The following is a 25,065-nucleotide window of genomic DNA, read 5'->3' as shown; positions in this document are numbered from 1 at the left end:
GTGCGCGTGGCCATCTCTTGTCTCCACTCGTTGTCGGCTGAGCCGAGAGCTAGAGTTCTCGCAGAGAGAGCGCACTTTCGCGCGCTTCATGAAAACACAGATTTGTACCGTAGTCAAATTTATGAATGTGCTTAAACACAGAATGTATTCAAGAATCATAAAATATCCTCAATGGGAAAAACGATGCCCCTTCTGGAAGTCTCAGGCAAGCATCATGTTGAAGAGACTGCAGAACTTATGTAAATAAGAATTCCAAGATGGCTGCCGAAATTTTAAGTGCAGTGTTATGCAGTCTAGTTGTTTTGACTTCTGCTTGGTGGAACCGTCATCACTTGGGCTCTCTCGGAGTGCCGCGCACTTCAACTGAATTTCCAGTCAGAGAAGGAGGTATCTCTGCGCAGCGCATTGAGGAAAGAGAATTCTCTTCAGTCTTCAGTAACTGCTCAAGAATCCATTGTTTTTTCTTCGCACATGTGTAGTAGAGTTTGTGAGTAGTGTACCTTTTCGTCAGCTTAGCGGCAAGTTATTTAGTAAATAGTGTTTCTCTGCCACTTCTTCGTTTTTGCTTTAAGTAGCAGTTTAAAGGTATGTTAGTTTAGAGGCAATATGAACTCATCTCCAACTAAGTGACTTTTACCTTTCATCCAATATTTTCAACTACGGAATTTGTTAGTTGCATCAAGTATTAAGGAATAAACAAAGACTTGAACATTTTCTAAATCGTTAGAGGTGGTAAGTCAGAGCGGTACAGGCATGGTATACAGGATGGGTTAGTTGGAAAAGAACCAGGTTTTTAGCAACTTTCTAAAAGAAAGTAGCAACGTGCTGCGCTTTATAGTGATTGTGAGTAGGTTCCAGGTCTTGACTGTCCATAACAGGAAGCTTCTTCCGCCCCAGCGAGCCTTCATGAACTTAGGTGTTTGCAGAAGTTTGGTGTGAGCGGAACTTAGACTTCTTGCTGGCACATACCATTTCAGGTGAGTCCTCAAAACTCGAGGCCCAGTGCCATGTAGTGCTTTAATGGCCAGGCATTGAGATTTAAACTTAATCCTTTTGTCCACCAGAAGCCAGTGGAGGGCACTTAAACCATGGGGGACTGGCTCCCACCTAGGGATATCCAATACTAATCTGGCTGCCGCATTCTGCAGACGCTGCAGTCTTCATAGAGTGCATTACCGTAATCCAATCTGAAGAAGCCAATGCTGTAACCAGTGTTTTTATTGCGTCGGGGGGAATGAATGAACTCAATTACCTGATCATTTTTAATATGAACCAAATGGTAGAGGAGAGCCTGTTGATGTGACTATTGAATGTCAGTTTATCATCAAAGATGGGTTATGTTGTCCAGTTTCCTCCCAAAATTCACAGATTTGCCGCCATCTCTCCACTCTTGGCCAAAAGGGAAGTCGTAATACACTAGGTCGGCGATACACAGCTGGATCCAAAGTTTAGCAACCTGCTCTATGAGAAGCGACCTGTATGCTAATACTATCCCTCTTTCCTCTAGACCTAAGGACGTTTGGGGCCCCTTCCGATCTTTCCTTTTGCAGCAACAGCAAGACCCCCCCACTCAACAGGAGCAGGGAATAGTACCGACTGGAGAGGGCTAGAAGGATTCACAACATGCATTAATGGTCTTTAATATGCTCTGCTCTCCCGTGATGACTAGACTCTTTGTTTTTTCCTGTATATAGGTCATTGAAGGGGAGCTGCGGTTGCTTTGACGGACCGGTCGACAGAGGTGGTGCTTGAGGGGGGCCTTATATGTATTATGTGCATTATTCCACACAATTGACCAACCTACTGTGCTCTAGAGAAAATGTTGTCGGTAACGCACTGTGATTGTACCTTATATAGCGCTCAACTGTACTCAATGCTTCGCTTTGTCTTTAACAAAATGCTAAATAAAGTTTTAAAAAAAAGATGAATCCTAGGTTTTTGACCTTGGGCACTGGGACTGGGCAGTCGCCCAGACTGGCAGGCCACCATCTGGGTGACCAGAAAGATGAATCGGAGCCCAGCAGCAGGACTTCAGTCTTTCCACCGTTCAATTTCACGCAGTTAGACTGCATCCACTGGTTAACCTACAGCAATTGAACGCTCATTGGCTGGCTGTTACATGAACAGAAATGTTGCAGTGGCCATTACAGGACTTGGTCCCCTCTCCTGAAAAGGTGTCAAAATACCATATAAGGTGGCATGGTAGGGGTAACCCAGATCCCCTGGCACTTGTGGGGTTAGGAAAGGTCCCAAAGGGACTGTTCATGGACCCCAAATTTAAAAAACATACGTTTGGAGGGTTTACCGCAAACCCACGTTACTCCAGAGGGATGGGGAAAATTAATTATAAATACAAAGTGGGGTGGGTGTCCTTGGGGGTGTTGGCTGCCTGAGGGTGCAGGGGGTTGGGAGCTGGCCCGGCAACAGGCCAGACCCTTCGCCCAACCCCACAAGACCTTCGGTGTTGGGCACCCAAGGAGGGGGCGGGGGGCGGAAGAGTGATTGGAGGGCTTGGCCAAGGCTAGGCCCTGTGCCAAACTTCATGCCATGCACGACCTTCAGTTGTGTGCTGCAGGGGCTGGTTGCTCACTTAGGTTTGGGTATGGTAATAAGATGCTCTACTTATGACAACGCCAATTGCATCACCCATGGAATGCACACCTAACTATAACGTCATTTTAGCCTTTTATTTTCCTGTACATTTATTAGGTTATTTTTTTAATGTAAACCAATATATTATTGCCATCCCCAACCATAATGTCACTTTAACCTTTTATATATATATATATATATATATATATATATATATATATATATATATATATATATATATATATACACATATATATACATACACACACACACACACACACACACAGCCACTGACACACCTATTCACTCACCAATACAGCCACTCATACAGCCACTAAGTCACCCATAAAGCTACTCGGATACCCACTTATACACCCATACAGCCATTAACACACCCACTCACACACCTGTAGTCACTCAGACACAGTCACACAGCAACTCATATAAACTATGTTAAAAAAGGAATCACTCCTCAGTAGTACATAAAGTATACTAATTTAACTTTTGTGGTACCTTAGTATAAACTTTTAACACACAAAAACTTTTAGAAAACACTGAGTCACTGGATGATGTCATCAGTGATGTTATTTGATATGTCATCAGTGACATCATCAGTTATGTCACTGATCATGTCACGAGTGATGTAATAGGTAAATAAGTGGGTGTGTAAGCAGCTGGATGGGTGAGTGTGTGGCTGTGTAATTGGCTGTATGGGTCTGACTGGTTGTATGAGTACTGTAAGGGTGAGTAAGTGGTTTTGTGAGAGGCTGTATAGGGGAGTCAGTGGGTGCGTGAGTGGCTCTATGGATTGGCTAGTGGTTGTATGAGTAATTCTATGGGTATGAGTAGTTCTGTGGATGAGTAGGTGGGTGGATGAGTAGGTGGGTGTATGAGAGGTTGTATAGGGGTATTAGTGGGTGTGTGAGTGGTTCTGTCGATGATGTTATCAGTGAAGTCTCTGACCATGTCATGAGTGATGTCATATGTGTGGTCATAAGCAGTGCATTGCGGGCTGTTATTGTGAGCTCAGGTAACTATAACTGCTGAATTTGGTTTTGTACGAGTGTAATCTGAGCCTAACTAGAACGTCCCTGTAACCTTTGTTTTTTTCTGTGAATTTCAACGTTTTTTTAAATTCTGTTTTTTAACTTCAACATCCCTGTAACCTTTGGTTTCTTCAGTGAATTTCTAAGTTTTTTAATTTTTATTCCTAACTGTAACCTGTGACCTTTGAGAGTGAGTGTGTGAATGAGTGCACGAGTGAATCAGTGGGTGTGGAATTTAATTTAAAAAATCTACTTGTACATGGGGCAGGTTGCTTCATAAATCTACTTGTCCTGTAACAAAATCCACTTGTCCCTTTTGTGCCATGTAATGCGGCGACAAATTATGGCAGCAATCTCATTATATAAGAGCTCTGTCATAGCCTCTCTGATTATGCCAGGGCTCATACCATAGTAGAGTTTGAATATCAGCAATTCCCTTATGTTGCCATGTTTCCGCAGATCTACATACTGGGGCCGAAGATAGTGGTAAGCATTAGTTCAATCTTTGGAATGCCCATGAGAGTCAGTGCAAACATACTAACTTTTCACCAACTCTTCTCTAATCTTTTCCCATACTGAGAAAGGTTAGAATTATATTCCCGACAATGGCAGACGTAAAACTTCTTTCATGGTTGGGACAAAAGTGGTTGGAGGGAAAGTGAACTTGCCATCACTGAGATTTTCGCTTGAGCACATCTACACATTCATATTTGCTCATGCTAAAATACAGTTTACAAATATATTCTAGGAGTACTATATATCTTAGCCTACTTCTGTAAATTCTTTTGAATTCACAGAAGCCGTATATTTGCACTTAATGAAAGGACATATACCATGAGTTAACTTTTGAGATTTTCTTTAATAGGGCATCCTAATTAGGTCTGGCGTGAACCATGGCCTTTTGTGTTGATTCAACTTCTGTGTGTCGGCTGGCTTCACTGCGAGTGACAGCATTCTGCTCTTCACAAAGAGCATATCAGCACATAAAGTAGTTTTGTTAAGTGCCAGGAACCACTGTGGCAATCTGTGTTTTTTGAGTACTAAAACAATTTTAGCTTTTGCCAATGTTTGTTATAATGGTGAGGGCCAGGCAGCTTCCACACCAAAAAGATTTTACAAAAATCATGGCAAAACAAGTCGCGCATTGACAAAATCAAAAGGTTGACCACCAATTTCAGACCTACTGGCTTTGCCAGTGCTTGTTTATTTTTGTTTCCCATAACCTTATTGAAACTGGTTACACTGATTTTCCATTATGAATATTTTTGAGAAATACGAGCATACATCAACACGTTTTACTAAATGATGCTGCAAAGAAATGGTACCTTAAATTTTACAGTAGTTAGACGTCATTTTTTTTCCCTACTTCCATTTTTTTTGTGAACATTATATTTTGAAAGCAAAGAATCCTTAATCTTGCTTTCAAGCTTCTGCAAATATTTGCATATAATCAGAGAGCATTCTGGGAGCATTATACATAGCCTCATATTGCTAAACTTTGAAAACGTGTACACATTTTAATACTGGAACCAATGTCGGTAGTTACCACATAGTCACAAATATTCCCTTAACTGCAGACAATGCCCTTCCCTGATGGTACCGTAAACTGGCAGGCAAAGGGTTTGTGATGTAGGGGGTTGGGTTTACTTGTCCCAAGGAAAAAATACACATGAAAACGTGTTGCCCTTGACCCCCTACAATATGTCGTGGGCATCGGGCTATAGGAATTCGACATCCCTGTGAGTGAGTGCCTCAGTGGGTCTGTGAGCAGGTGTGAGAGTGTGAGTGGGTTTGCAAGTGCCTCCTTGAGTGAGTGTGTGTCAGTCCGAGTGGGCGAATAAATCCTTGAGTGGGTCTGTGAGTAAGTGCATGAGTGAGTCTGTGAGTGAGTGCATGAGTGGGTCTATGAGTGAGTGAATTAGTGTTTAAGTGGGTCTATAAGTTGTTGGGTTTGTGTCTGTAAACCGGTAAGTGGGTCTGTGAGTATGTGTGCGAATGGCCAGGCTACATTTGAATGAATGGCCCCCCCTTCCCGGGCCAATTTTGGCCCATGGGACCCCATTACCCGGGGCCTGGCCACATTTGAATGGGGGGCGGGGGGGGGGGCAGCCCCCCTGGGGACCCCACCCCCGGCCATAATTCAATAGGGGAGTGGGGCCGTGCAGCCTGCCCCAGCCATAAACAAATGGCCTCCCCTGCTGATTTCAGCCCCGGGGATCGCATCCCCCGGGGCTTGGTCATGTTTCTCTGGGTGCCCTGGTCATAGCCAGGACACCCAGTGTGCACAATGGAAACTGCGGAGGGGAGCCTCAAGGCCCCTGAGGTTCCAACCAGCTCACCGCCTCCTGCGGGTGCCAGCATTGCTACTGCATGGAGAGATCTACTGGAAAACAGCTCCCTCTGTGGAGGAGCAATCGTTTCATCTCTTTGAGCAGGGACAGGGATGAAACTGCCTCTTCCAGCGGGCAGGAACACTTTGACAGCTTCCGCCGGATGTATGATGTTACAACGCATACTTTTATAACGCCTACCTTTACATCGCAAGTTTTACAACGCATACCATTACAACGCATAATGCTTTTGGGCGCTGGATAGTGAATAGTTTAATTTACTATTCCAACTCCAGTCCCCGTGGATAGTAGGGAAGGTGTTGGATAGTACATTAAACCTATTCCCTATCCTAGAGCGCCCCCCAGCGCTATGCGTTGTAATGGTCTGCGTTGTAAAAGTTGCGTTGTAATGGTAGTTCGTTGTAAAAGTTTCGTTGTAAAGGCTGTATACCGCTTCCGCCTGCTGGAACCCGAGTGTTTGTTTTTGAAACAAACAAAAGGTAACAGCTATGTCCCGGGGGTGGGCACCCTAGGACATAGCAGGAGCCTGGTCCTGTTGGGTCGCGGTCCCAGTGCCTTGTAAGGCACCAGGAGGGTAGTTTTGATAGGTAGCTCGGGAGGGAAGGGGGTAATGCTGAAAGTTTTGCTTTGGTTACCGCTGATTATTTTTAAGAAGTTGTAGAAGTCTAGTGAGTGTAGGATGTATTTGGATTGTAATTATTTGAAGGAAAGAGGGTAGGCCCCGTTAGAGAGTTGATGGGGGAAATAGATCCCTTTATTAATCCATGATTTGTTGTGTGAGATTTTCGCCTTATAGAGTAGTTTGTTGTTGTTCCAGAGAGATTCAAGATTAGATCGCTTAACGCTAATGTCTAACTGTCTGTCAATCTTTAGTAGGGCGGACTTTGTGTTCTTGAAGAGGGATTTTGAACAGGTGACCGTATTTAGGTTTGTGGGTAAGAGGGCCACTGGTGTAAGATTCATGAGAATTGATTTCTCTATGTCTAGCCAAACAGGGGTGTATTCGGCCGTTGGCACTAGCCAGTAAGAGCCTTGCTTTGCCAAAAATGCCGTCTGATAGAGTTTAAAGTCAGCTAGATTGACCCCACCCAATGATTTATCTAATCTAAGTTTTTTCATACTAATTCTTGCCTTTTTCCCTTTCCATAAAAATGTTGAGAGTAAGATGTCTAGCTTATTGTGGTATTCCTCGGATAATACGAGGGGTAACATAGTAACTAGATAGTTCACTAGTGGGGAGATCATCATCTTGATGGCCTCGATCCTTCCCCACTAGGTTATAAATCTAGGTGACCATGCATCTAGAAGATTTTTAATTTTCTCTATTGTGATGGCTTCGTTGCGCTGGAACGTCTCTAGTAATGTACTGCCGAATTCAAGCCCTAGTTACTTAAATGTATCCTGGCTGCCATGTGCGGCCCGAGTCACCTAGCATTTCTCGAGAGCTGAGAATATTCAACGGTTTGACTTCTGATTTATCCCGGTTTAGTTTATATCCGGAGTGGATGGAGTATCTTTCTATGGTGACCATGAGTGCCTTGATGGATTCACCCGGATTCTCTGTAACCACAAGAATATCGTCCGCGTATGCGGCTAGTTTCACTCGAGTTTCTCCGAATTGTACTCCCCTCATTTCTTCGTTGCATTTGATATCCATGATTAGAGGTTCTAAAGGCCAAGTGGAACAGTGCAGGAGAAAGAGGGCAACCCTGTCTGGTGCCTTGTTCTAAGTGGAATTAATCCGACAGGGTACCATTAATGGCAATTCAGGCGGTAGGGTTAGAGTAGAGAGCCATCACCATGTTGATGTATGAATCTCCAAGGTTAAAGGATACCATGCATTGCTTTAGGAATGGCCATGATACCCTATCAAACGCTTTCTCTGCGTCCAGGGTAATGGCAATAGAGGGGGTGGCCGATATCTTAGCTTTCTCTAGACTGTGACACAATAGTCTGGTATTGTCGTTAGACATGTGATATTTGAGGAACCCCACCTGTGAGTTACTTATCAGTTTTGGAAAGATAGGGTTCAGTCTGTTGGCTAGAATTTTTGCATAGATCTTACAGTCCAAGTTGATGAGTGTAATCGGTCTGTAATTTTTAGTTAAGAGGGGGTCTTTCCCGTCTTTCGAAATAAAGATAATATTAGCTTCACTCATTGAAATGGAGACACAGCCATCTTTGCCTATAGAGTTGAATAATTTTATTAGAGTGGGTCTTAGCGATTTGCCAAACTCTTTATAAAAGGCGGCTGAGAAGCCGTCTGGGCCAGGGCTTTGTTTTTGAGGGATTGAATAGCGATCGATAGATCTTTTTCAGAGATGTGGGTCCCTAGCGCAGAACTGTCTGATTCTGATAGTTTCGGTAGATTCAGTGACTCTAGGTATTTGGAGCAGTCCTACGGATCCATTGTTTATTTGCTTTTATATAGATCCTTGTTGAAGGCATGGAATGTACTTAGTATCTTATTTTGTTTGGTTTGAATATTATTCTTAGGATCTTTAAATCGAGGAAATAGTGAATTGTTTCTGTTTGAGATATGACGGTAGAAGTTTCCCTGCCTTATTTCCCTCACATAGGTTAAGTGTCTTGAATGTATTTATCCATACACTGGCACATTTGCTTACTATTTTATTGAATTCGTATTTCCTCTTGATTAGTTGGTCTAGGGTGGTTTTGTTGTCTATATTCGCCGAGTGTGAACCTTCAAGTGATTTGATTTCTTTTTCTAGCAACTCAAGTTCGAGGCTTAGCTGTTTGTTGATATGAGCTTTGATACCGATAATAACTCCTCTTATGGTCGCTTTAAGTGCATCCAATAGGGTGGGAATGCGCATGTCGGGGAGGTCATTTAGTGTGATGTATTCTTTCATTGAGTTTTCAATTTTAAGTTTATGTGCTGGGTCAGAGAGTATGTCATCATTAAAGTGCCATCTTTTTGGGGGTAGGATGGTGTGGGTGCCTGTGAGCATATTGCTGATGTAGGAGTGGTCGGAAATTAGTTTGGGAGCTATATCAGTTTCATCTATGAGATGTGTGAACGGACTTGAGAGTAGGATGTAGTCAATCCTAGAGTAGGAATTATGTGGTGCCGAGTAAAATGTGTAGTCCCTCATGTCTGGGTGTTGTAGACGCCATGAGTCCTTTAGGTTAAACTTGGAGCATATTCTTTTGAGGACCTCATGTGAGCATGAGGGTTGGTATTTGCATTTAGATTGTCGGTCTATATGGAGGGTCAATTGGTAGGTTGAAGTCACCGCCCACTGTAGTGAGATCTTCTTGAGGGATGCTCTCGAAAGTATTAGAGACCTTTTCCCAGAAATCGGGGTCATCGTTGTTAGGCTCATAGATGTTGACTACATGGATGGGGTCGTCACCTCTCTGTAGGTGCGTGACTAAATGCCTACCATCGTCATCATGGGTGTGTGAGATAGTAGTGATGTTGGATTTTTTGGAGATAAGGGTGATCACATCTTTTTTCTTGTGGTCAGCCGGGGAGCATTAAGTATGAGATATCCAGTTGTGTTTTATGAATCCTATATCTTCTTCTGAAAGTTTCGTTTTTTGGAGCAGAATAATATCTCCTTTAGTTTTCACTCAATATTCAAAGATTTTCCTGCACTTCACAGGATGATTGAGGCCTTTAAAATTTAGAGATACAATATTAAGGTTTTCGACTAAGGTTTTATGCTGTGTCATCTAGGGGTCTGATGTCGCTATAGATGCAATGAGTTCTACGGCCGGTGTACTTGTGAGAGAGTCATCCCTGAATAGTTTACAGTAGGTGAAACATGTATAACGGATCATGGAGTGAGGTATTAGTGGTGTGTGTCTCGCGACGGTGCACGATTGGCTCTTGACCTTGAGGAAACGTACAAGGAAGATCATGTCTGATACTACAGCGAAATTTGAGTTAACAAGCAAACATAAATGGGATAAAAACATAGAGGAAACAACCAAAATTACACATACCCCCGTCCAGGGCTTCTATTCACAGCGACTATTAGCACGGAAAGTGCAGAATGTGATGTAGACCCTCTGCAGGATATGTGGATTTAGTGGTGTGTGACTCTTATATTCTTTGCGATCGGTATGCGCGCCTAGGTCATGAGGGCAGGAGCGCAGTGTAGCGATGGAGCAATGAGGTTGATTGCGGGTAGGGGCAGTAAGCTGATATTGAGAACTGTTGTGGAGCTGAAATGTTGTGGCACAGTAGTGGTTCTGTTACTGGTATCCAATATTCGAGAGACCACTAGTAACACGTTACACTTAGCTCTTCATTTATCACTGTGTGCAGACAGACCAGGACGCCCTAGAGGAGAGAGCTGTGTTCTACTGGCAATGACAGCAGCGTCAGCAGTGCCTAGGGTCAATGATGGCTGGGACCGTGACAGTGGCAGTATCGACCGTATTGGATTAGGCTTGTCCGTTTGGATTATCAAGTTAGGAGGTTCAGGCTGACTTTCTCCCGGTGATTGAAACCTCCCTTAAGGGGAAGATACAGGCTGTAAGAAACAGGCAAAGGTTTCCGTAATAGCACTAGGTTTGCACAGAGTCAGCACGAAGAATGTACATCTTAAAGTTCTTAATAATCTTAGCGTTATAGACTGCAATGCTTGCAATGCCCCGAATGATTTCAACGCGAGTCGTGCACCGCAGCCATTTCAGCAGATCCCGGTGTGCTCCACTCTGCGCTTATTGCATTGCAGGGTAGCTGTAGGGTAACTGTCCACAGAGGGCTCGTTGCACGATCGTATGGCGGTCAGATGACCAGGCGGTTCTCAGCTCATTGTATTTGCAGTTGCCGTGAGGCCAAATAGCACCGGACACTCTGTTTTCCAGCGTTTAAGGAGTCTCCCATGTTGTTAGATAAGCGCCATTGTGAGGTCAGGCACAGCGAACCGAGCGCACAGCGTATAGCGGCTGTTCATTTGTGGTTTGACTCCCGACTTTTAGCTTGGTGAGCAAAGCGCCGCTGGCCCTCCCTCGTCTTGCATTCAGGGGGTGCCATCGATACAGACAGGCTCAGTGGTGCATGGTGTTGAAGAGTGGATCGAACTGCGCCATTTCGGGGTCAGGTAGGGTAGGGTGAGATTGCACCGCTGCATGGGCTTGCTATAGATTCAGTTTTAGTGCATTTAGTGCATAGTGCGCTCACTCGCACCCACCTTTATTAGCAGGGATTGCTGCAAGGAGTGTAGGAAATTATCTCGCCGTCTCGTTCCTCTAGGCTTACCTCCGGAATAAGGTAGACCCAGGCGCCGCCATTTTGAGATTGTCGCGTCGGGAGAATATCGTGGCCTTCACTCATGAGTTATAGCATTCACACACTGCGGGCATCCTATCTTTTAGTTGCTTTTCATGCCCCGCACGGTTAGATTACAGGATCAGGTGTCCGCGGCTTCGTCCGAGCACTTTTACTCCCGATTTGTTCGGAAAATCGCTCCTCCATGTTCCGAGCGACGGGATCAGGCAGCCATACCTACTGCCGTCCAAGCCACGTTGGGAACATTTTGTGAAGATTCATCAAAAAACACCAAAGATATGGGCAGGTCAAAAAACCCTTTTCCTATAGAAACATGATCCCAACTATAGCTACCTACTGGCAATTGCCAGTAGGTAATTAAATATGTACCCTGTGTCGTGTTAATTTGTTAAATAAATAGGAAGTTGGCAGTGTTAAAAATGTAGAAAAGTAATTTCCTTGCATTTTCCATCACTTCAAAGTCTGTTATGATAACATGGAGAAAGAAAACAGTTTCAGGGAAACTGATAATACAAAGCACAGGACGCAGGCAAAGAAATAACAAACCTCATATGTTTCGATGTAACCCGTTACCTGAACATAGTAGAGTTTCACCTGGCTGTACTTGCTCATTAACTGCCTGGGTGATATCGAAAACATTTGTTAGAGCTGGACTGGTACACTATGGGGATTTAATAGATTGGCGATACAATGATCTAAAATCGTCCTTGTTCATTAATATTCTAAAGGTTAATGGAACCCACCGGTGAGCTGTTGTGGGTGAATGTCCATGGACTGGTAAGTACAAACAACAAACACCATAGACCAAATTGTATCTTGCCGCTGGCAGTGACAATCAGTGTGTGGTTGTATGGAAACCAAGAGCAAACCCCAAACCCTACTACAGTCCTATCATCACAGGGGTACTTCTGCAGACATCACTTACTTGGTGACACAGTCCTATGTCTTCTCACAGCAATCTCATGGCTCCCAGGACTTCTGTCTTTCCTGTCTTCAGCCCTCAATGAAAAGACAGAGGCAGCAATAAGGGGACCTGTAATTACAGGCAAACAAACTAAATTAATCTGTAAGAGCTTGTGGCACAGCCAGCCTACCCAGAAAAAACTCCATCAAAAATAATTTATTGGATGATTATCAGAAACACTTGAGCACAGACCAGACATTCTTGTTAGCAATGGGCAGAGGGTTAAACCTGTGGCCTCTCTATTTCTCTTCTGGCTCCTCTTCTGCAACTCATCTGCCTAAGAACTCATTGTGGCACAGCAAGTTACAGGACTACAGCACAGTCGTTATGGACTCGGTCTTAACCTACACCTATCTAGCCCCACCCACTAAAAGCAGATCCTCACTCAACAGCTCTACCTAAAGGTTAGAACAGGAATATAGCCCCACCAAGCTATATGTCTATGAGGTCAGTCCTCCTACGGGGAGCAGGCCACGCAATCTCCTCTCAACACTACATCTGAAGGTCATGCTCAGCATTATTGACGCACTAAGGCAGTACCTCCAGATTTAGTTCTAAACTCTGAGAATGCAAATACAAAGTAACCCGAAGACAGTGAAATAAATACTGTTTTCGTATAATGTTGTATTTTTGAAAGCAACCATTTACCAACCTGCTGCTTGGGATTAGTACTTTTGTTGAATTCCTGATTTGTTGGTGGCACTCTGACAAGGCCAGATTAAAGCACCAACTAGGAAGATAAATCCACTACATTGAAGGCCAGCTTATCACACCATTTGAAAACAACTGTGAGCCCCTTTTCAGTAATCACATAGCCTACTCATAGCCTGTCAGAGTCACCCTGTCTTAACTAATGATGACTCCAAGTGACAGGTTAAATCACTGCTCATACGTGAAGCTTTACAAATTACAAATTAAATCTAATCCCCAGTACTCCGCCATCTTGTGAGTGTCCAACCTGTACACACCACAGTTTACTGTAACTGATGGGATTGTTAGAACCATGGGCTTGATGAAGTAATTTTCAGTTAAGGATTTCTAATCTGGAACACTTTTATATATGCATACCCTACCTGACAGTTGTCTGGAAGAAAGAACCAGGATTTGTGGAATACACAGAACGTGATTTTGTAATGACTGATGATAGAGCAAATTGCTGGTCTAAAACAAGCTTGGAACCAAGCAGAACAAAACTGCCTGGACTATTTTTAGAATGTTCAACCTATAGATAAAAAGAGAAGACGCATCTTTACCAAGAGACATCAAGACTTGTTGAATGTCCTTCATCACGTTCCTGTAAAGCTCCTTCTGCCACTCGTGTAAAAGCTTCCACTCCTCTTCAGAGAAATAGGCAGCGACATCCTGGAATGTAACTGGTGCCTAAAAGAACATATTCACATTTTTACAAGTAAAACAGGATGTCCTCTTTCACCCGTTGTTCTCGCCTTCAAACTTCTTTGGTATGTTAAGCAGAAACAAAACATCGGGGCTGTATACTGGAACACCAACCTACTCCCACCAGAATATGAACCCGCTGTAGCCACCATTACCACGTACAACCTTAGCCAAGAGACAATGTGCAAAACACACACACACGTTTCTTGCTGAATTATCTCTCAGTGATAGCTTTGTACTGGTGCAAGTTCATGCAAGGAGCATCACAAGCACAAGATTGGAGAGATCATTGTACATACGCTAGTGGAAGGGGACAAAAAGACAGCACGGGACGGTAATGGGCTGAGGAGATCCAGCCGGTGGGGGTTGACTGACTGGAGAGTGGTCTTTTGTATATATTCTTAAGATGTCAATTCACCAAAGTATGATATGAGAATCATGATTTTATTAAAGACACAGAGGCTGGCATTATTCAATGATCCTTATTCAATGATCCTTTAATGACACACCTCACAGTATTTGTAAAGTACACCAAACTTGATAAATATTACAACATAACTTCTAGAATCAGAATGTTGACCGTCATTAACATCACTCTCGTCCAGCATTCTTCCTCTTTGAAAGCTCTGCAATGCCTCTTTAAGTTAACTCGCTTTTTCCCTTGTGCCTGTATATCATCATCTCCTCTTAAGCTTCTCCTGCCTCCACTCTGACTGCAGAGCAGTTATTCTGATAAAAGAGAATATTTAAATAAACTGACAACATGCATCAAATCTCCACTTTAGCATCATTATAATAGCAATTTCTAAACATAGTTTCTCTTTTCCACAATGTGTTTCCCACCTACACACACCATTTTGATTGCTCTTCATTACAGGGATAAATAGAGACTCATTCACAGTGTTTATTCTCTACTGAATGAAATAAGACATAACAGTGTTGCCAAATTCCAACTTATGTGCTTACATCTCTTACACATTCAGGAGAAGCTAAATCTCACCTTCAGTGGTCTCTAAATAGTTATCCCCTTCATGCTCTGCACACCAACACCTCATGCCCAATAGTTCTTGCTTTCCAGAATATGAAGCAAAAGCTTCTGATCTCTAACAACTTATTTTGCAACAACTCAATTAAAACATTTGACAAAGTCACTGTTGTAGTCTCCATGGGATGCACACTCTTTGCCATGTACCAGTGCACCCTCATGTTCCACATTACTCTAGATCTCTTCCTTGTGCTCTTTAATTTCTGAGTAATCCTGAAGGCTTCAACAACAGATTCCCAAATATTCTAGATCATTTGATATCTTAAAAACAAGAAGATTCAAGGCCATGCTTGGTACAATTATGTTCTTTTGCTTTTATCCCATAGAAAGTCCCCTCATTGCATAAATCAGGTAGGGTTCCTCTACGGTTAGTTCTAACACTCTCGAATTCAAGTCAGTGCCGCCCAAAACAGAGCCACTAGCGCAATATAGCACCTCCATCTCCTCACCACTGACCAAACCAGCTGCATTATCATGAACAGTACAAAAGCATAACTTTTTATTCTCTTCCTACAATGCTGAAATGCAGACATTACTAGTGCTGCTGGATCTAGACTCCAACTGACATACTTTTGAAGTTTAGATTTTAACTTTGAAATAAACAAATTCACGTCTAGGTGAACCATCTTTTTCTGAAAGTAGGCCGGATTTAACCTTCTATCACTGTGATCTCTGGGATACCTTAAATTACACTCTACCACCTGATTATCCTGCCATGGCAAATATTCCACTTTTAACTCTATCATGTGCTGCAGGCAAAAATGTCTTAACTCCTTTGACAATACATTCAACTGCTTTGCTCTTGTTCCTCCTAAATGATTTAAATAATGAACTGTGGACACATGCTCCATCCTCAAAATCAAGAAGCATATCATAATTTGAGACTAAATCTCCTTAATGTCAGTAATCCTGCTCTCATTTCCAATCTATTATATATATGTATTTCCATCTCTTTCATGGTTCATTTGTCTCTTCCTGCCCCAATGGTCCTCCTTATTATTATTATTATTTATATTCTTATAAAGCGCCAGACTAGACCCCCGAAGGGGTATCTCCGCGCTATTGCTGTAACTGGAGAGTGTTCTGATTCTGATTGTGTGTCCAGAAAGGAAATATAGGCTACAAGGCATTATTTACCCGGATACAGATATGTTTTTAAAATTTTCCGGAAAGTCAAGTGACTGGAGAGAGATCTTAGTTCTGGGGGCAGAGAATTCCACAGTGCTGGTCCAGCATAGGCTAGTGCACGGCCGCCTTGTCTGGTCTTTTTTATTCTGGGTATATGCAGTAACTGCTGGTGACTAGAGCGCAAAAGGCGCCCTGGGATGTAAGGCTGAAAGATTTCGGTCATGTATTTTGGGCCCTCCCCTATCATACTCTTGTGAATAGTACATAGGGTTTTAAATTGGACTTGTTTCCTCACTGGAAGCCAGTGGAGTCTCATCAGCAGGGGACAGGAGGGAGTCCTTGGTGGAACATTCAGGATAATCCTTGCTGCTGTGTTTTGGATTACCTGTAGTTTACCAAGTTGCTCCTCGTTAGCTCCGAGGAGCAAACCATTGCAGTAATCCACCCTGCTGATGACAAGAGCCTGTACAAGCGTCTTTCTGTGATGGTCCGGTATGTAGGGGAAGACTCGCCTTAACATCCCAATAGCCCGAAAGCAGGTACCAGCAACTTGATTTACGTGGTCTTTGAATGTAAGTTGCTTCAAAACAAACTTCGATATAGTTGCACTATTCAATTGTACTATAGATTCTGTTTTCACTCTACCGCTCCATCCCTCAAGCTTGTCTAACCACCATTGAGGCTATTCTCTCACCTCCAGTGTAAATCTTGTTTTGTGTCCTTTGATTTTAGTCCAAGATTCTTTTTGTTCCACAGGTCAGCCATATTTCAACATCAACATTTATAATTCTAAGAATGCTTGGGAAAATCCTTCCCCTTCTTCCTATGTCGGACTGAAAAACGAGTACAAAAACCCATATTATATCTAGACTAAACTGCAGGAACCTCCTTCCCTTGGACTTTCCAAAATATCGGAGTTGTCACTTGCAAGATGTACAAACCACCACAACAGACTCCTTCAGTTTCCATCTCACCTGGTAATATCTTAAAAGACTTACACTGGCACCCCATAGTAAAACGCTCCACAGCCGATAGTTTAGGCCACCATACTTTTGGGTTCTACTGACCTCAACACCAGGACAGATAACTAATACTTTGTACCTAGTTTCTAAATCAAATCTTTTTAATTTAAACCAACAGTGTTTGACTACAAGTGCTCCTCCCCTCCCTTGTTGATGCTCATGGAGTCCACTTAGGAAACCTATAATGTACATTTCTCTACCATTTTCTTTCATCAATATTGAGGAGTGAAAAATCCCCTTCACTGCCTTACAATTTTTAGGCTGATGGGTATTTGAAAAGGGTAAGGTCTCTGCACAACTGACAAAAATACAAGAGTGTGTGTTTGCTTAAATGTTATATGTATCGTTATGTCTTGTAAGTCATTTTTTTAAACAGAGGGTAGCACGAATCACATGATTTACGCGATATCGTGCATGAAGGGAAAAATATATCAGAGTTAAAATATCACCATTTTTTCCTCACACAATTCGGGTGACGATATGTAATTATAATATCAAAGAGCACCTAGACTACTAATTCTTTTTGCTTCGATCCTTCCAGATTGTCAAAATTAAGAAATTGTATATTCGCTCTATTTAAGAATATTACCAAGTAGGTATTGAACGAATGTCTTGCTCAGAAGTATATTCATCCGAAACACCTAATAGGCTAACAGTACTAGGCATTAGTCAGAGTGGTAACAGGGATCATTGTATTTGGTCCTGAAGAAGAATCTTAGGGGTAGGCTTCGAAACATGTCGACCAGCGAGGGAGCTGCTCATTAAAGCTTTTTTCCCTGTTTTTTATCACTACCAGCTATAATGAGCATTAAAGTTTCGTTTTTCCATAAAGCCAGGTATTTTTTTAACTCACTTATTCCTGACTCTTCCACTCTCACACCAATACACAGTTTACTTCACCTCAAAGTGCTCCCAAATATTCGGTAGTCGTAGCACACCCCGTCCCGCAGCGGGGCGGGAAGATCCTGATGGTGAAGCATGCCACCAAGGGACCTTTTGGTGTATGAGGGTTATTTTAAAAAACGTTATTGCTTTCTCATGCTAGTAACCAAACAGTTCACTTGGGTTAGTCACTTTTTGGAAGGTTAGCACTTTATGTTGTAAATTCTGAGTGGACTCTTTTGTTTTTTTTATAACTTTACAGAGGAGATTGAGTCCTGACTGATATATCTCTTCACTCCCTTCTTTGTTTTTTTGACATTTTCCTTCAACATCAGGATGTCCTTTCTGGGTAGCAATGTGCTTTATAAATGTAATTAATTTAGAAGTCTCCGCATATCCCTTTCAAACTCTTTAAAGCTCTGTAATATAATGGACAGAGACAATCTGTATGCATCTGTAATGATAGTATGCTTATGAGTCGGGGGAAGTTCCTCACCTCTACCTGATCCTTCTTCGGCACACCTCAAATCTCTGACTTTATCCTCCATACCTTTTGCACCAGTAATTTCAAAACCACCTTTACTGTGTCAACTTGAAAACTCTACAATATTTTTGGGCTCCAAAATTGATTATTTCCCAATTTACAATAAAACCTAAATTCTCCCAAAGTTCTATTATCATGATTAAACGAACTTCGACTTCCTTGAATTGTGATGACATTTTTAAAATATGTTCCAAGTAAACCATCAACCTTGCACCTCTCTTTTTCAAATAAGGTATTGCTGTTCTCAACATCTTTATGAACCACCATTAGGGACAATGAAAGACCAAATGCTATGCTCAGGAACAGGAAAAGTGGATGTGACTATATGTCCTGGTCATAACCTTGACTCTCCTCTACTACTGGAACTGGAAAATAAGTATTGTTCAGATTCAAATTCAATCAATATTCCTCCTGCAAAATATCTCATAACAGATGGATCCAAATATCTTGAAATGCCTGTACAATATATATTGTGTAATTCTCTCGCGTTTATTACTTGTCTACAATCTTGTCTTTCTTTTCTACTAAAAATATAGCACTCGCAAGTACATGTGTTTCTTCGATAACTGTGCCTTTCGCCAACATTTGATACTCCTCCTGATCTACAAGGCTATTCTGTTCCTTTTGACAATTCTCTCTTGGCGGTGACACTTCTACCCACTCTATTATTAATCCTAAAACTGTTTGTAACACCGACGGCTGTCACATTATACTCATCCAAGCTGGATACCACTCTGCCTCCTTCATTTAAGAAGGAAAAATGTTTATCTCCATGCTTACCTTGGATATTATGTTGACCTTATGCTCTTCCTCTGGCTGCTCTTCAACTTGACTTTCTTACTCTTTGCTGGCAAAAAAAGTGTTCTGGCTTGATACCCTCTAAATAAACCTCTTCCATGAGATTGTTGCTTTGATAACCTTGGCAGGCAAAATATCCTCTTTTCCCAGCCCTTTCAAACACACTACCCCCTCAAAAGATGGTCCTCATAGCAAACTGTGCCTTTTTCAAGACTGTAAAATTGGACATGTATTGAGTTTACCATTTCTTCTCCAAACAGAAGGTCCTTCGAAACTATGCTAACATCTTTGTTTGCCATAGCTCTAACTTTGGGCTGATGGGAATCAATATTACCATAGGTCTTTCTGATATCAACGTTGCATTGCTCAAACAGCAAAATGCCCCTTGACTTCAACTTCTCAGTAAAGATACAACTGCGAACACATTTTTAGGATGTACCTCCATTGCTACATCCAGAATGCCTGTCAAGGACCCAGGAGATCCACTAATTTATCCTCACATTTTTTTCAGGGATCTCTCTCTAGTCCTTTCCTTGGCTCTCTTCAGAGTATAAACAAAAACACTGATAATGTCAGAACCCAAACTTGGTGTTAAACAAAACATATCTTATATTACTGGTCTCGAGCATACAGATATCATTATTCTCCTTTCCGCCCACCCAAGGGATTTTATTTTTGCCATTCTTTAACATACTCTCCAACATGTTCCATAGGCCATTGATCTGTGCTATGTGCATAGTGTACTGATCAGGGAATAAACGTAACCTTTCAGTTTGAGATCTTCATCACCACGCTAATTGATTTAACATCTTTCTAATCACCACTTTCATCTCCTCATGAATATCATAAATATATTAATCATCGGTCGAGGGCTCTTTGCAGACCTACTTGTGTTTTAGACAAAATTAGAGTATCGTCTGCAAACATTAAAAGAGGAACCCTCGATCCTGCAGGAGTAGGAGCGTTCGTAGGATTAGATAGTGTGCAACCCAAACTTCTGGGGGGACATTGTTGACTGGTACCGGACCGGCATTATTACTGCCCCACTTTATTAGTTGCCAGAATAGGCACCAATTTATTTCCATTACTCGTGTCTACCAAGTCCCTCCATCTGTTTTCGTCAAAGGCCTTCTTTGCCCGTTGTTGGGTTGCCTTATAGTCAGACCTCAATTTACTTACCTCCTACATTGAACTTGCCCTTATTGCTTTAGACAAATCTCTGTAGGCTGTCCTACATGCCCCATCATACCACTTAGCTGACTTGTGGATAGGGTACATATTGGTTCTTTTTTTGGATTTTGTAAAAAAGGATCTTAACTTAGCAAACCGGGCCTCGTGAGCTGATGTAAGGGCAGGAAGTGTGTCCTCATTAAGATCAAGTTGTGAGAGGGCAATAAGAGAATCTGCGAGTGTTGACTTAATCCGATTTAGAGTGCCCTCATCCTCCGAAATCTGAGCCCATTTTAACCTATGGGAGTTGTTGGACAGTATAACATCTGCTGTTACAATATCCGTTGTACCCCTCAGGAGTGGGCGGGACTTTGCCTCTAAAGATAATATCAGGGGATCACGATCGCTCTCCGGTCTTTTCAGGACCTCCGTGTCCCTCACCCTCTGCCAAAATTCTAAGTAAATGAGGAAGTAATCGATCCTACTGCTTCTTAACCCGTTGGTATAGGTGGGGTTACCTTTACTGTCTGATTTTGATCTTCCATTGACAGCCCAGAGCCCCCTCTCCAGTGTTAAACTTTTTAACTGTAGTACAGCTTCTGTCCACAGAGACGGAACACTCCAAATGGTATCCTCATCACTAGTGAGGTTACCATCTTCTCGACCAAGTGGGTCAAACATGCAATTGAAGTTCCCCGAATTGATCCGGTTGCGTGACCCTTTTAATGATTTATTAAGTGTATCCAGGCTGGAGATGGTCGGTGAAGCCTTGCCTCCCACCAGCCCTCTGGCATAAACATCAATATAAACTAGGGTCATCATCAGGAATTATCTTAATAACCATGATATCCGGATTATCAATCCCCAGTTCTTCTACCTGAAAACCCACCTGTTTTCTAACCCAGATAATTAATTCACCTGAGGGACGCCCTTTTGTGTTTGCAATTGCTGACTTCCCAAATGCCAGGTATCATGGCTGAAAAATCGTACTCAAAGACCAGGTCTCCTGAAAGGCAATGATATCATAGGACTCCATGAAATTAGACCAATCAGAGGAGCTAGTCTTCGACAGCAACCCAGCGATGTTCCAGAATAAAATTCTGAGTGAGCTTGGACTTAATCCCTCATCTTGTCCTATCTGTGCCAAGTCCTCTGTACACTGTGACCCCTTAGTTGTCACTAACTGGGGGCTTGAGTCGATCACATGGGGAGTAACGATTTGATTAGGAATGTCCTCTGTCCCTAGTAGTTCTACAGGTGGCAGTCAATCACAGGCATCCAGTCCAGACAAGGGAGCAAATCTATTAGCTAGATTAAGGTCAAATGGTCGGTCTATGGCTCTATAATAAGCACTGCGAGTCCCCCCTCCTGGCAGGGAATGATGACGAGGTCTATAAAGAAACCCTAGGGGTAGAAGAGATATTTGTACGGGACAATGCCCTTCATTCCTGCTCCCCAAGTACTCCAATAAGAGTCTAACTACTCGCTCGTTTTTGAAGTTGGCAACCAACCAATCAGCCCCCCATCCTTGATGGAATACCCAACCCAAGCTGAGCGTCTGGCCATTATCAGTTGGTTGCAAATATCCCACCCCCACACCCCTGCTTCCTTCATATGTACACTGAGCCAGTACATTGTTTTTGCCATTAGCTGCTCAGTAGATTCGATCTGCCCAGATTTTAGGGTTGGAACATTCCCCAGAACCACCACCAATGGGGCGGCCGCAAGTGGGAGATGTAAAACCTTGTGATCCTTTTTAAAAGAACGAACGGCCAAGCCATGATGTGCTACTGTGAAATCGCGGCTAGAATGCTCGGGGGTAGTAGTAAATTGATTATCTGAACCACAAATAGGGTTATTTGATTAAATGTTACCTGTTGGCCTTGCTGTCCTTGCACGGGATATGCCTCCCTCCACCCTCGGAGTACTCGGGATAACTTGGGCAAATTCACTAGATGTATTCCCTAGCTCACCTACATTGCCTCCGTGAGCCACTGCGCCGACATCAGAAACAGTACCAAACCCATCATTCCTACTTGTTGGAATAAACATCGAATTAGATGTTAAAGGGATGGCTGATGGGGGATTAGGATTTACAGGGTTATGCAACACATTTGTTATCATCCCAGATGTCCGATTGTTTTCCTCCAGTGATGCCTTAATAGAACCAAAATTAGACACAGCAAACTGTTCAAAGTTAGATAGTTTTTCCTCAATTAGAGTCAATCTCCCATGAAATGGCGAGATAGATGCCGAGATTAGGGCCCCCATTTTGACCCAAAAGCCCTTGTCGACTTGAGGTGAAGGAACACCAACTGGGACCGGGATTGGAGCACCCAATGAAAAAGTGTTTTTCTGAGGCTCAATTATCATTGGCGGTGGTACAGTCACCGATCCACGATTCTTGTTCGTTTTGGGCATCTTTGGGTTTTTTTGCCTTTGGGGGTCCCCTCCCCGCTTTCTAATTGTGGCCGGCTCCGGTAATTGTTCCATAACTTGGGATTTAGATTTGGGCGCGGACCTTGTAGAGACGTGTGGGGATATGCCACCCTCGGTACCCTTTTGCACCAGCTCAACAGGCGCAAGACTAGAGGGAGACTCCGATGTTGTGGAAATATTCACTGGTATCTGTGGAGACTGGTTATTACCTCCTGCCAAGCCGAGAGGATCTGCGCCTGCGACTAGACAATGTTCAGGTGAACGCGCAGACATCAGACATTCCCAGTGAAGATCGTTACAATTGCAGAGGGTCTAGAGATAGGCGACGCTCAGTTAGGGCGATTTCGTGAGCTCGGGCTAACGTGGCTCTGATTATAAACTGATCCAAAGTCCCAGCTACACTTGTGCCTGTTATGGCGTTCCTCCCCTTTCCCTCACGGGTATTCATCACAAGCTAAACACAATTAAAGCAGCTGTCCCAAAAAAACCAAAAAAAACACAAGCAGAAGGTGCAGTGATGTAGCCCTCTGACCTGTTAATGGCACAGGCCACAAGAGGCTCTCACAGTATGTCTCACAATGACACAGGATGCCACAGATGGTAAACAGTACCTTAGGGGTTACAGCCTGATCCCTTGTGGATCGCAGATTGGAGAAGTAAAGGGGGTCGCCCAGCTCTTTTGAAGCGCCTCCAAACACTGTTGATTTGCGTAGGAGGCAGCGAGGCTTGGGGTTGAAGTCCTCCTCTCCTCTCCCCTTCTGATGCGCATTAATGAAAGGCAGCAGGCAGCAAGCAAAAACAGAGAAAGACAAAGAAACAGGTGTACTGGACTGGAATAAAGTGTCTTGCTATCACATCAGACTCCAACATGGGGCTGACCCTCTCCAGGCTGTTCCTACTGCTTCTGTTTCTATCGTTTCTACTGAACCTGGACCAGGACCTACCAGTGCTGATGCCACAAGCCACCAGCCACGAACCAAACGAGGGCGAGAGTGGGGGCCAGCCCCTCACGCCTTGCTCCCGTGTATCAGGCGTCCGTGAACTCCGTGATCAGTGCTGCAGTCCTCGGGAAAAATGCCGCGGGGGTGCAGTTCAGCCCCCGCGGAATAGCACTGGTAGGCGGCGCGGTACGTTCTCCCCTCCCTCTGCAAGTGAGCTGACTGGCGGACAGGCGGGACGTGTACCGGACTCTATGCAGGTAATCCGTTGCCCGATGGCCTTAACGGACCGAGTATGCAGGCAATCTGCAAGTCTCAATGGCCTCACCCCCGAAGGGAGCAGCGGGTAACAGCGGCCCCCAGCTCGGTCCCAAAGTATTCCGAGTCAGTGTTTTTTCCCGCGGCACGCCACGTTTCAAGCGCCGCTCTGCTCGAACATTCCACTGCTCCACTCTGCTCCCGCTCTCTCGGCTGCCGGAATTACTTTGTGCCTTTCTTGGCAACTTTTCTCTGCGTACAGCTTTGGACACTGTTCTAATTTTTGGTAAGTAGACCTCTGTCAACGTTCTCTCTCTTGAGACCCAGCTTCTATATCTCTTCTTAAATGTTTAGTTTCCCCTTTGCATTTCTTTTCTTTTTCTCCTCCATCTTCAGAGATCGACCAAAACTCTGCCTCTAAACATCCACCCAACTGCCATCTCCTTCTTCACTAAAACAGTTGTAACTGCCTCCTTCATGGATGCGGTCTCAACCCCCAAGAGGGTCATGGGGCAAGCAGGTATTGGGCCAAGTATCCCTTCAGCACTTAACTCTCAGCGGAAGCGCGAGTTGAGTAGTCAAATCTTCTCGGGAGGAGGTCGATGCAAGGAGTACACAGGCTCACAACTCAATGTATGTTCAGCAACGTCAACAAAAAAATGCCCAGCCAAATAATCACTTGTTTATAAAGCAGTGTTTATACACACACATGCACTAAATATTAACACACCCTTCATATGGTATTCTAGCACTGTCCGTGCTGACACCAGATTCCTGCTCTTCTAGCTAGGGACTGTGGTTATCACCCATTTACGTGAGGCAACATCCAGGTTGTGCCCCAGTTGGGAATAGGAGTCATAAAAGTCCCCCTATGGTTACTCAATTCCAAGTGTCCCTCTTTGGAGCTTCAGTCAGAGTGCATTTTCTTTTACGGTCTCAGCAGCACAATGTTCAGTCTTAACTGATGCCGCTGGAGACGTGACAGAAGGCCGGGGAACGCTCAGTGGTCTTCGGATGAGGTCGACTACAGTTGGTGCCGGCAATGAGCAGTAGTCTTGTTGCAGCATAAACAGTGAAATGACCTCCAGGTAGTCCTCTGTTGTCACGTTAAGTATCATCATCAAGTCTTGATGGCAGAACTCGAGTGCTACTCAAGTCCCAAAGACAAAGTAGCAGAATTGAGTTCACAGTTGTACACTGGCCACAGAAAAAGGTCCTCAGCAGCCC

The 25,065-nt window shown here is 43.5% G+C and overlaps 1 protein-coding gene across 2 annotated transcripts in view; it reads right to left on the bottom strand.

Annotated features, from left to right (window-relative positions):
* LOC144823991 (uncharacterized) overlaps positions 1-25,065 on the bottom strand; it is a 60,404-nt gene that overhangs the window by 20,247 nt on the left and 15,092 nt on the right. The window contains exons 2-3 of one of the 2 annotated variants that reach the window (XM_078683006.1): positions 13,473-13,599; positions 12,181-12,288 (exon numbers count right to left, since the gene is read on the bottom strand). In XM_078683006.1, coding sequence (XP_078539132.1) covers positions 12,181-12,288; positions 13,473-13,599 — 235 coding nt within the window. The remainder of the gene's footprint in view (positions 1-12,180; positions 12,289-13,472; positions 13,600-25,065) is intronic. The other variant, XM_078683014.1, reaches the window with a different exon arrangement.

Source organism: Lissotriton helveticus, chromosome 1_1, assembly GCF_964261635.1.
Source record: "Lissotriton helveticus chromosome 1_1, aLisHel1.1, whole genome shotgun sequence".
NCBI lineage: Eukaryota > Metazoa > Chordata > Amphibia > Caudata > Salamandridae > Lissotriton > Lissotriton helveticus.
Note: the sequence above shows the minus strand (reverse complement) of the source record. Positions and strands in the feature narration are given on the sequence as shown.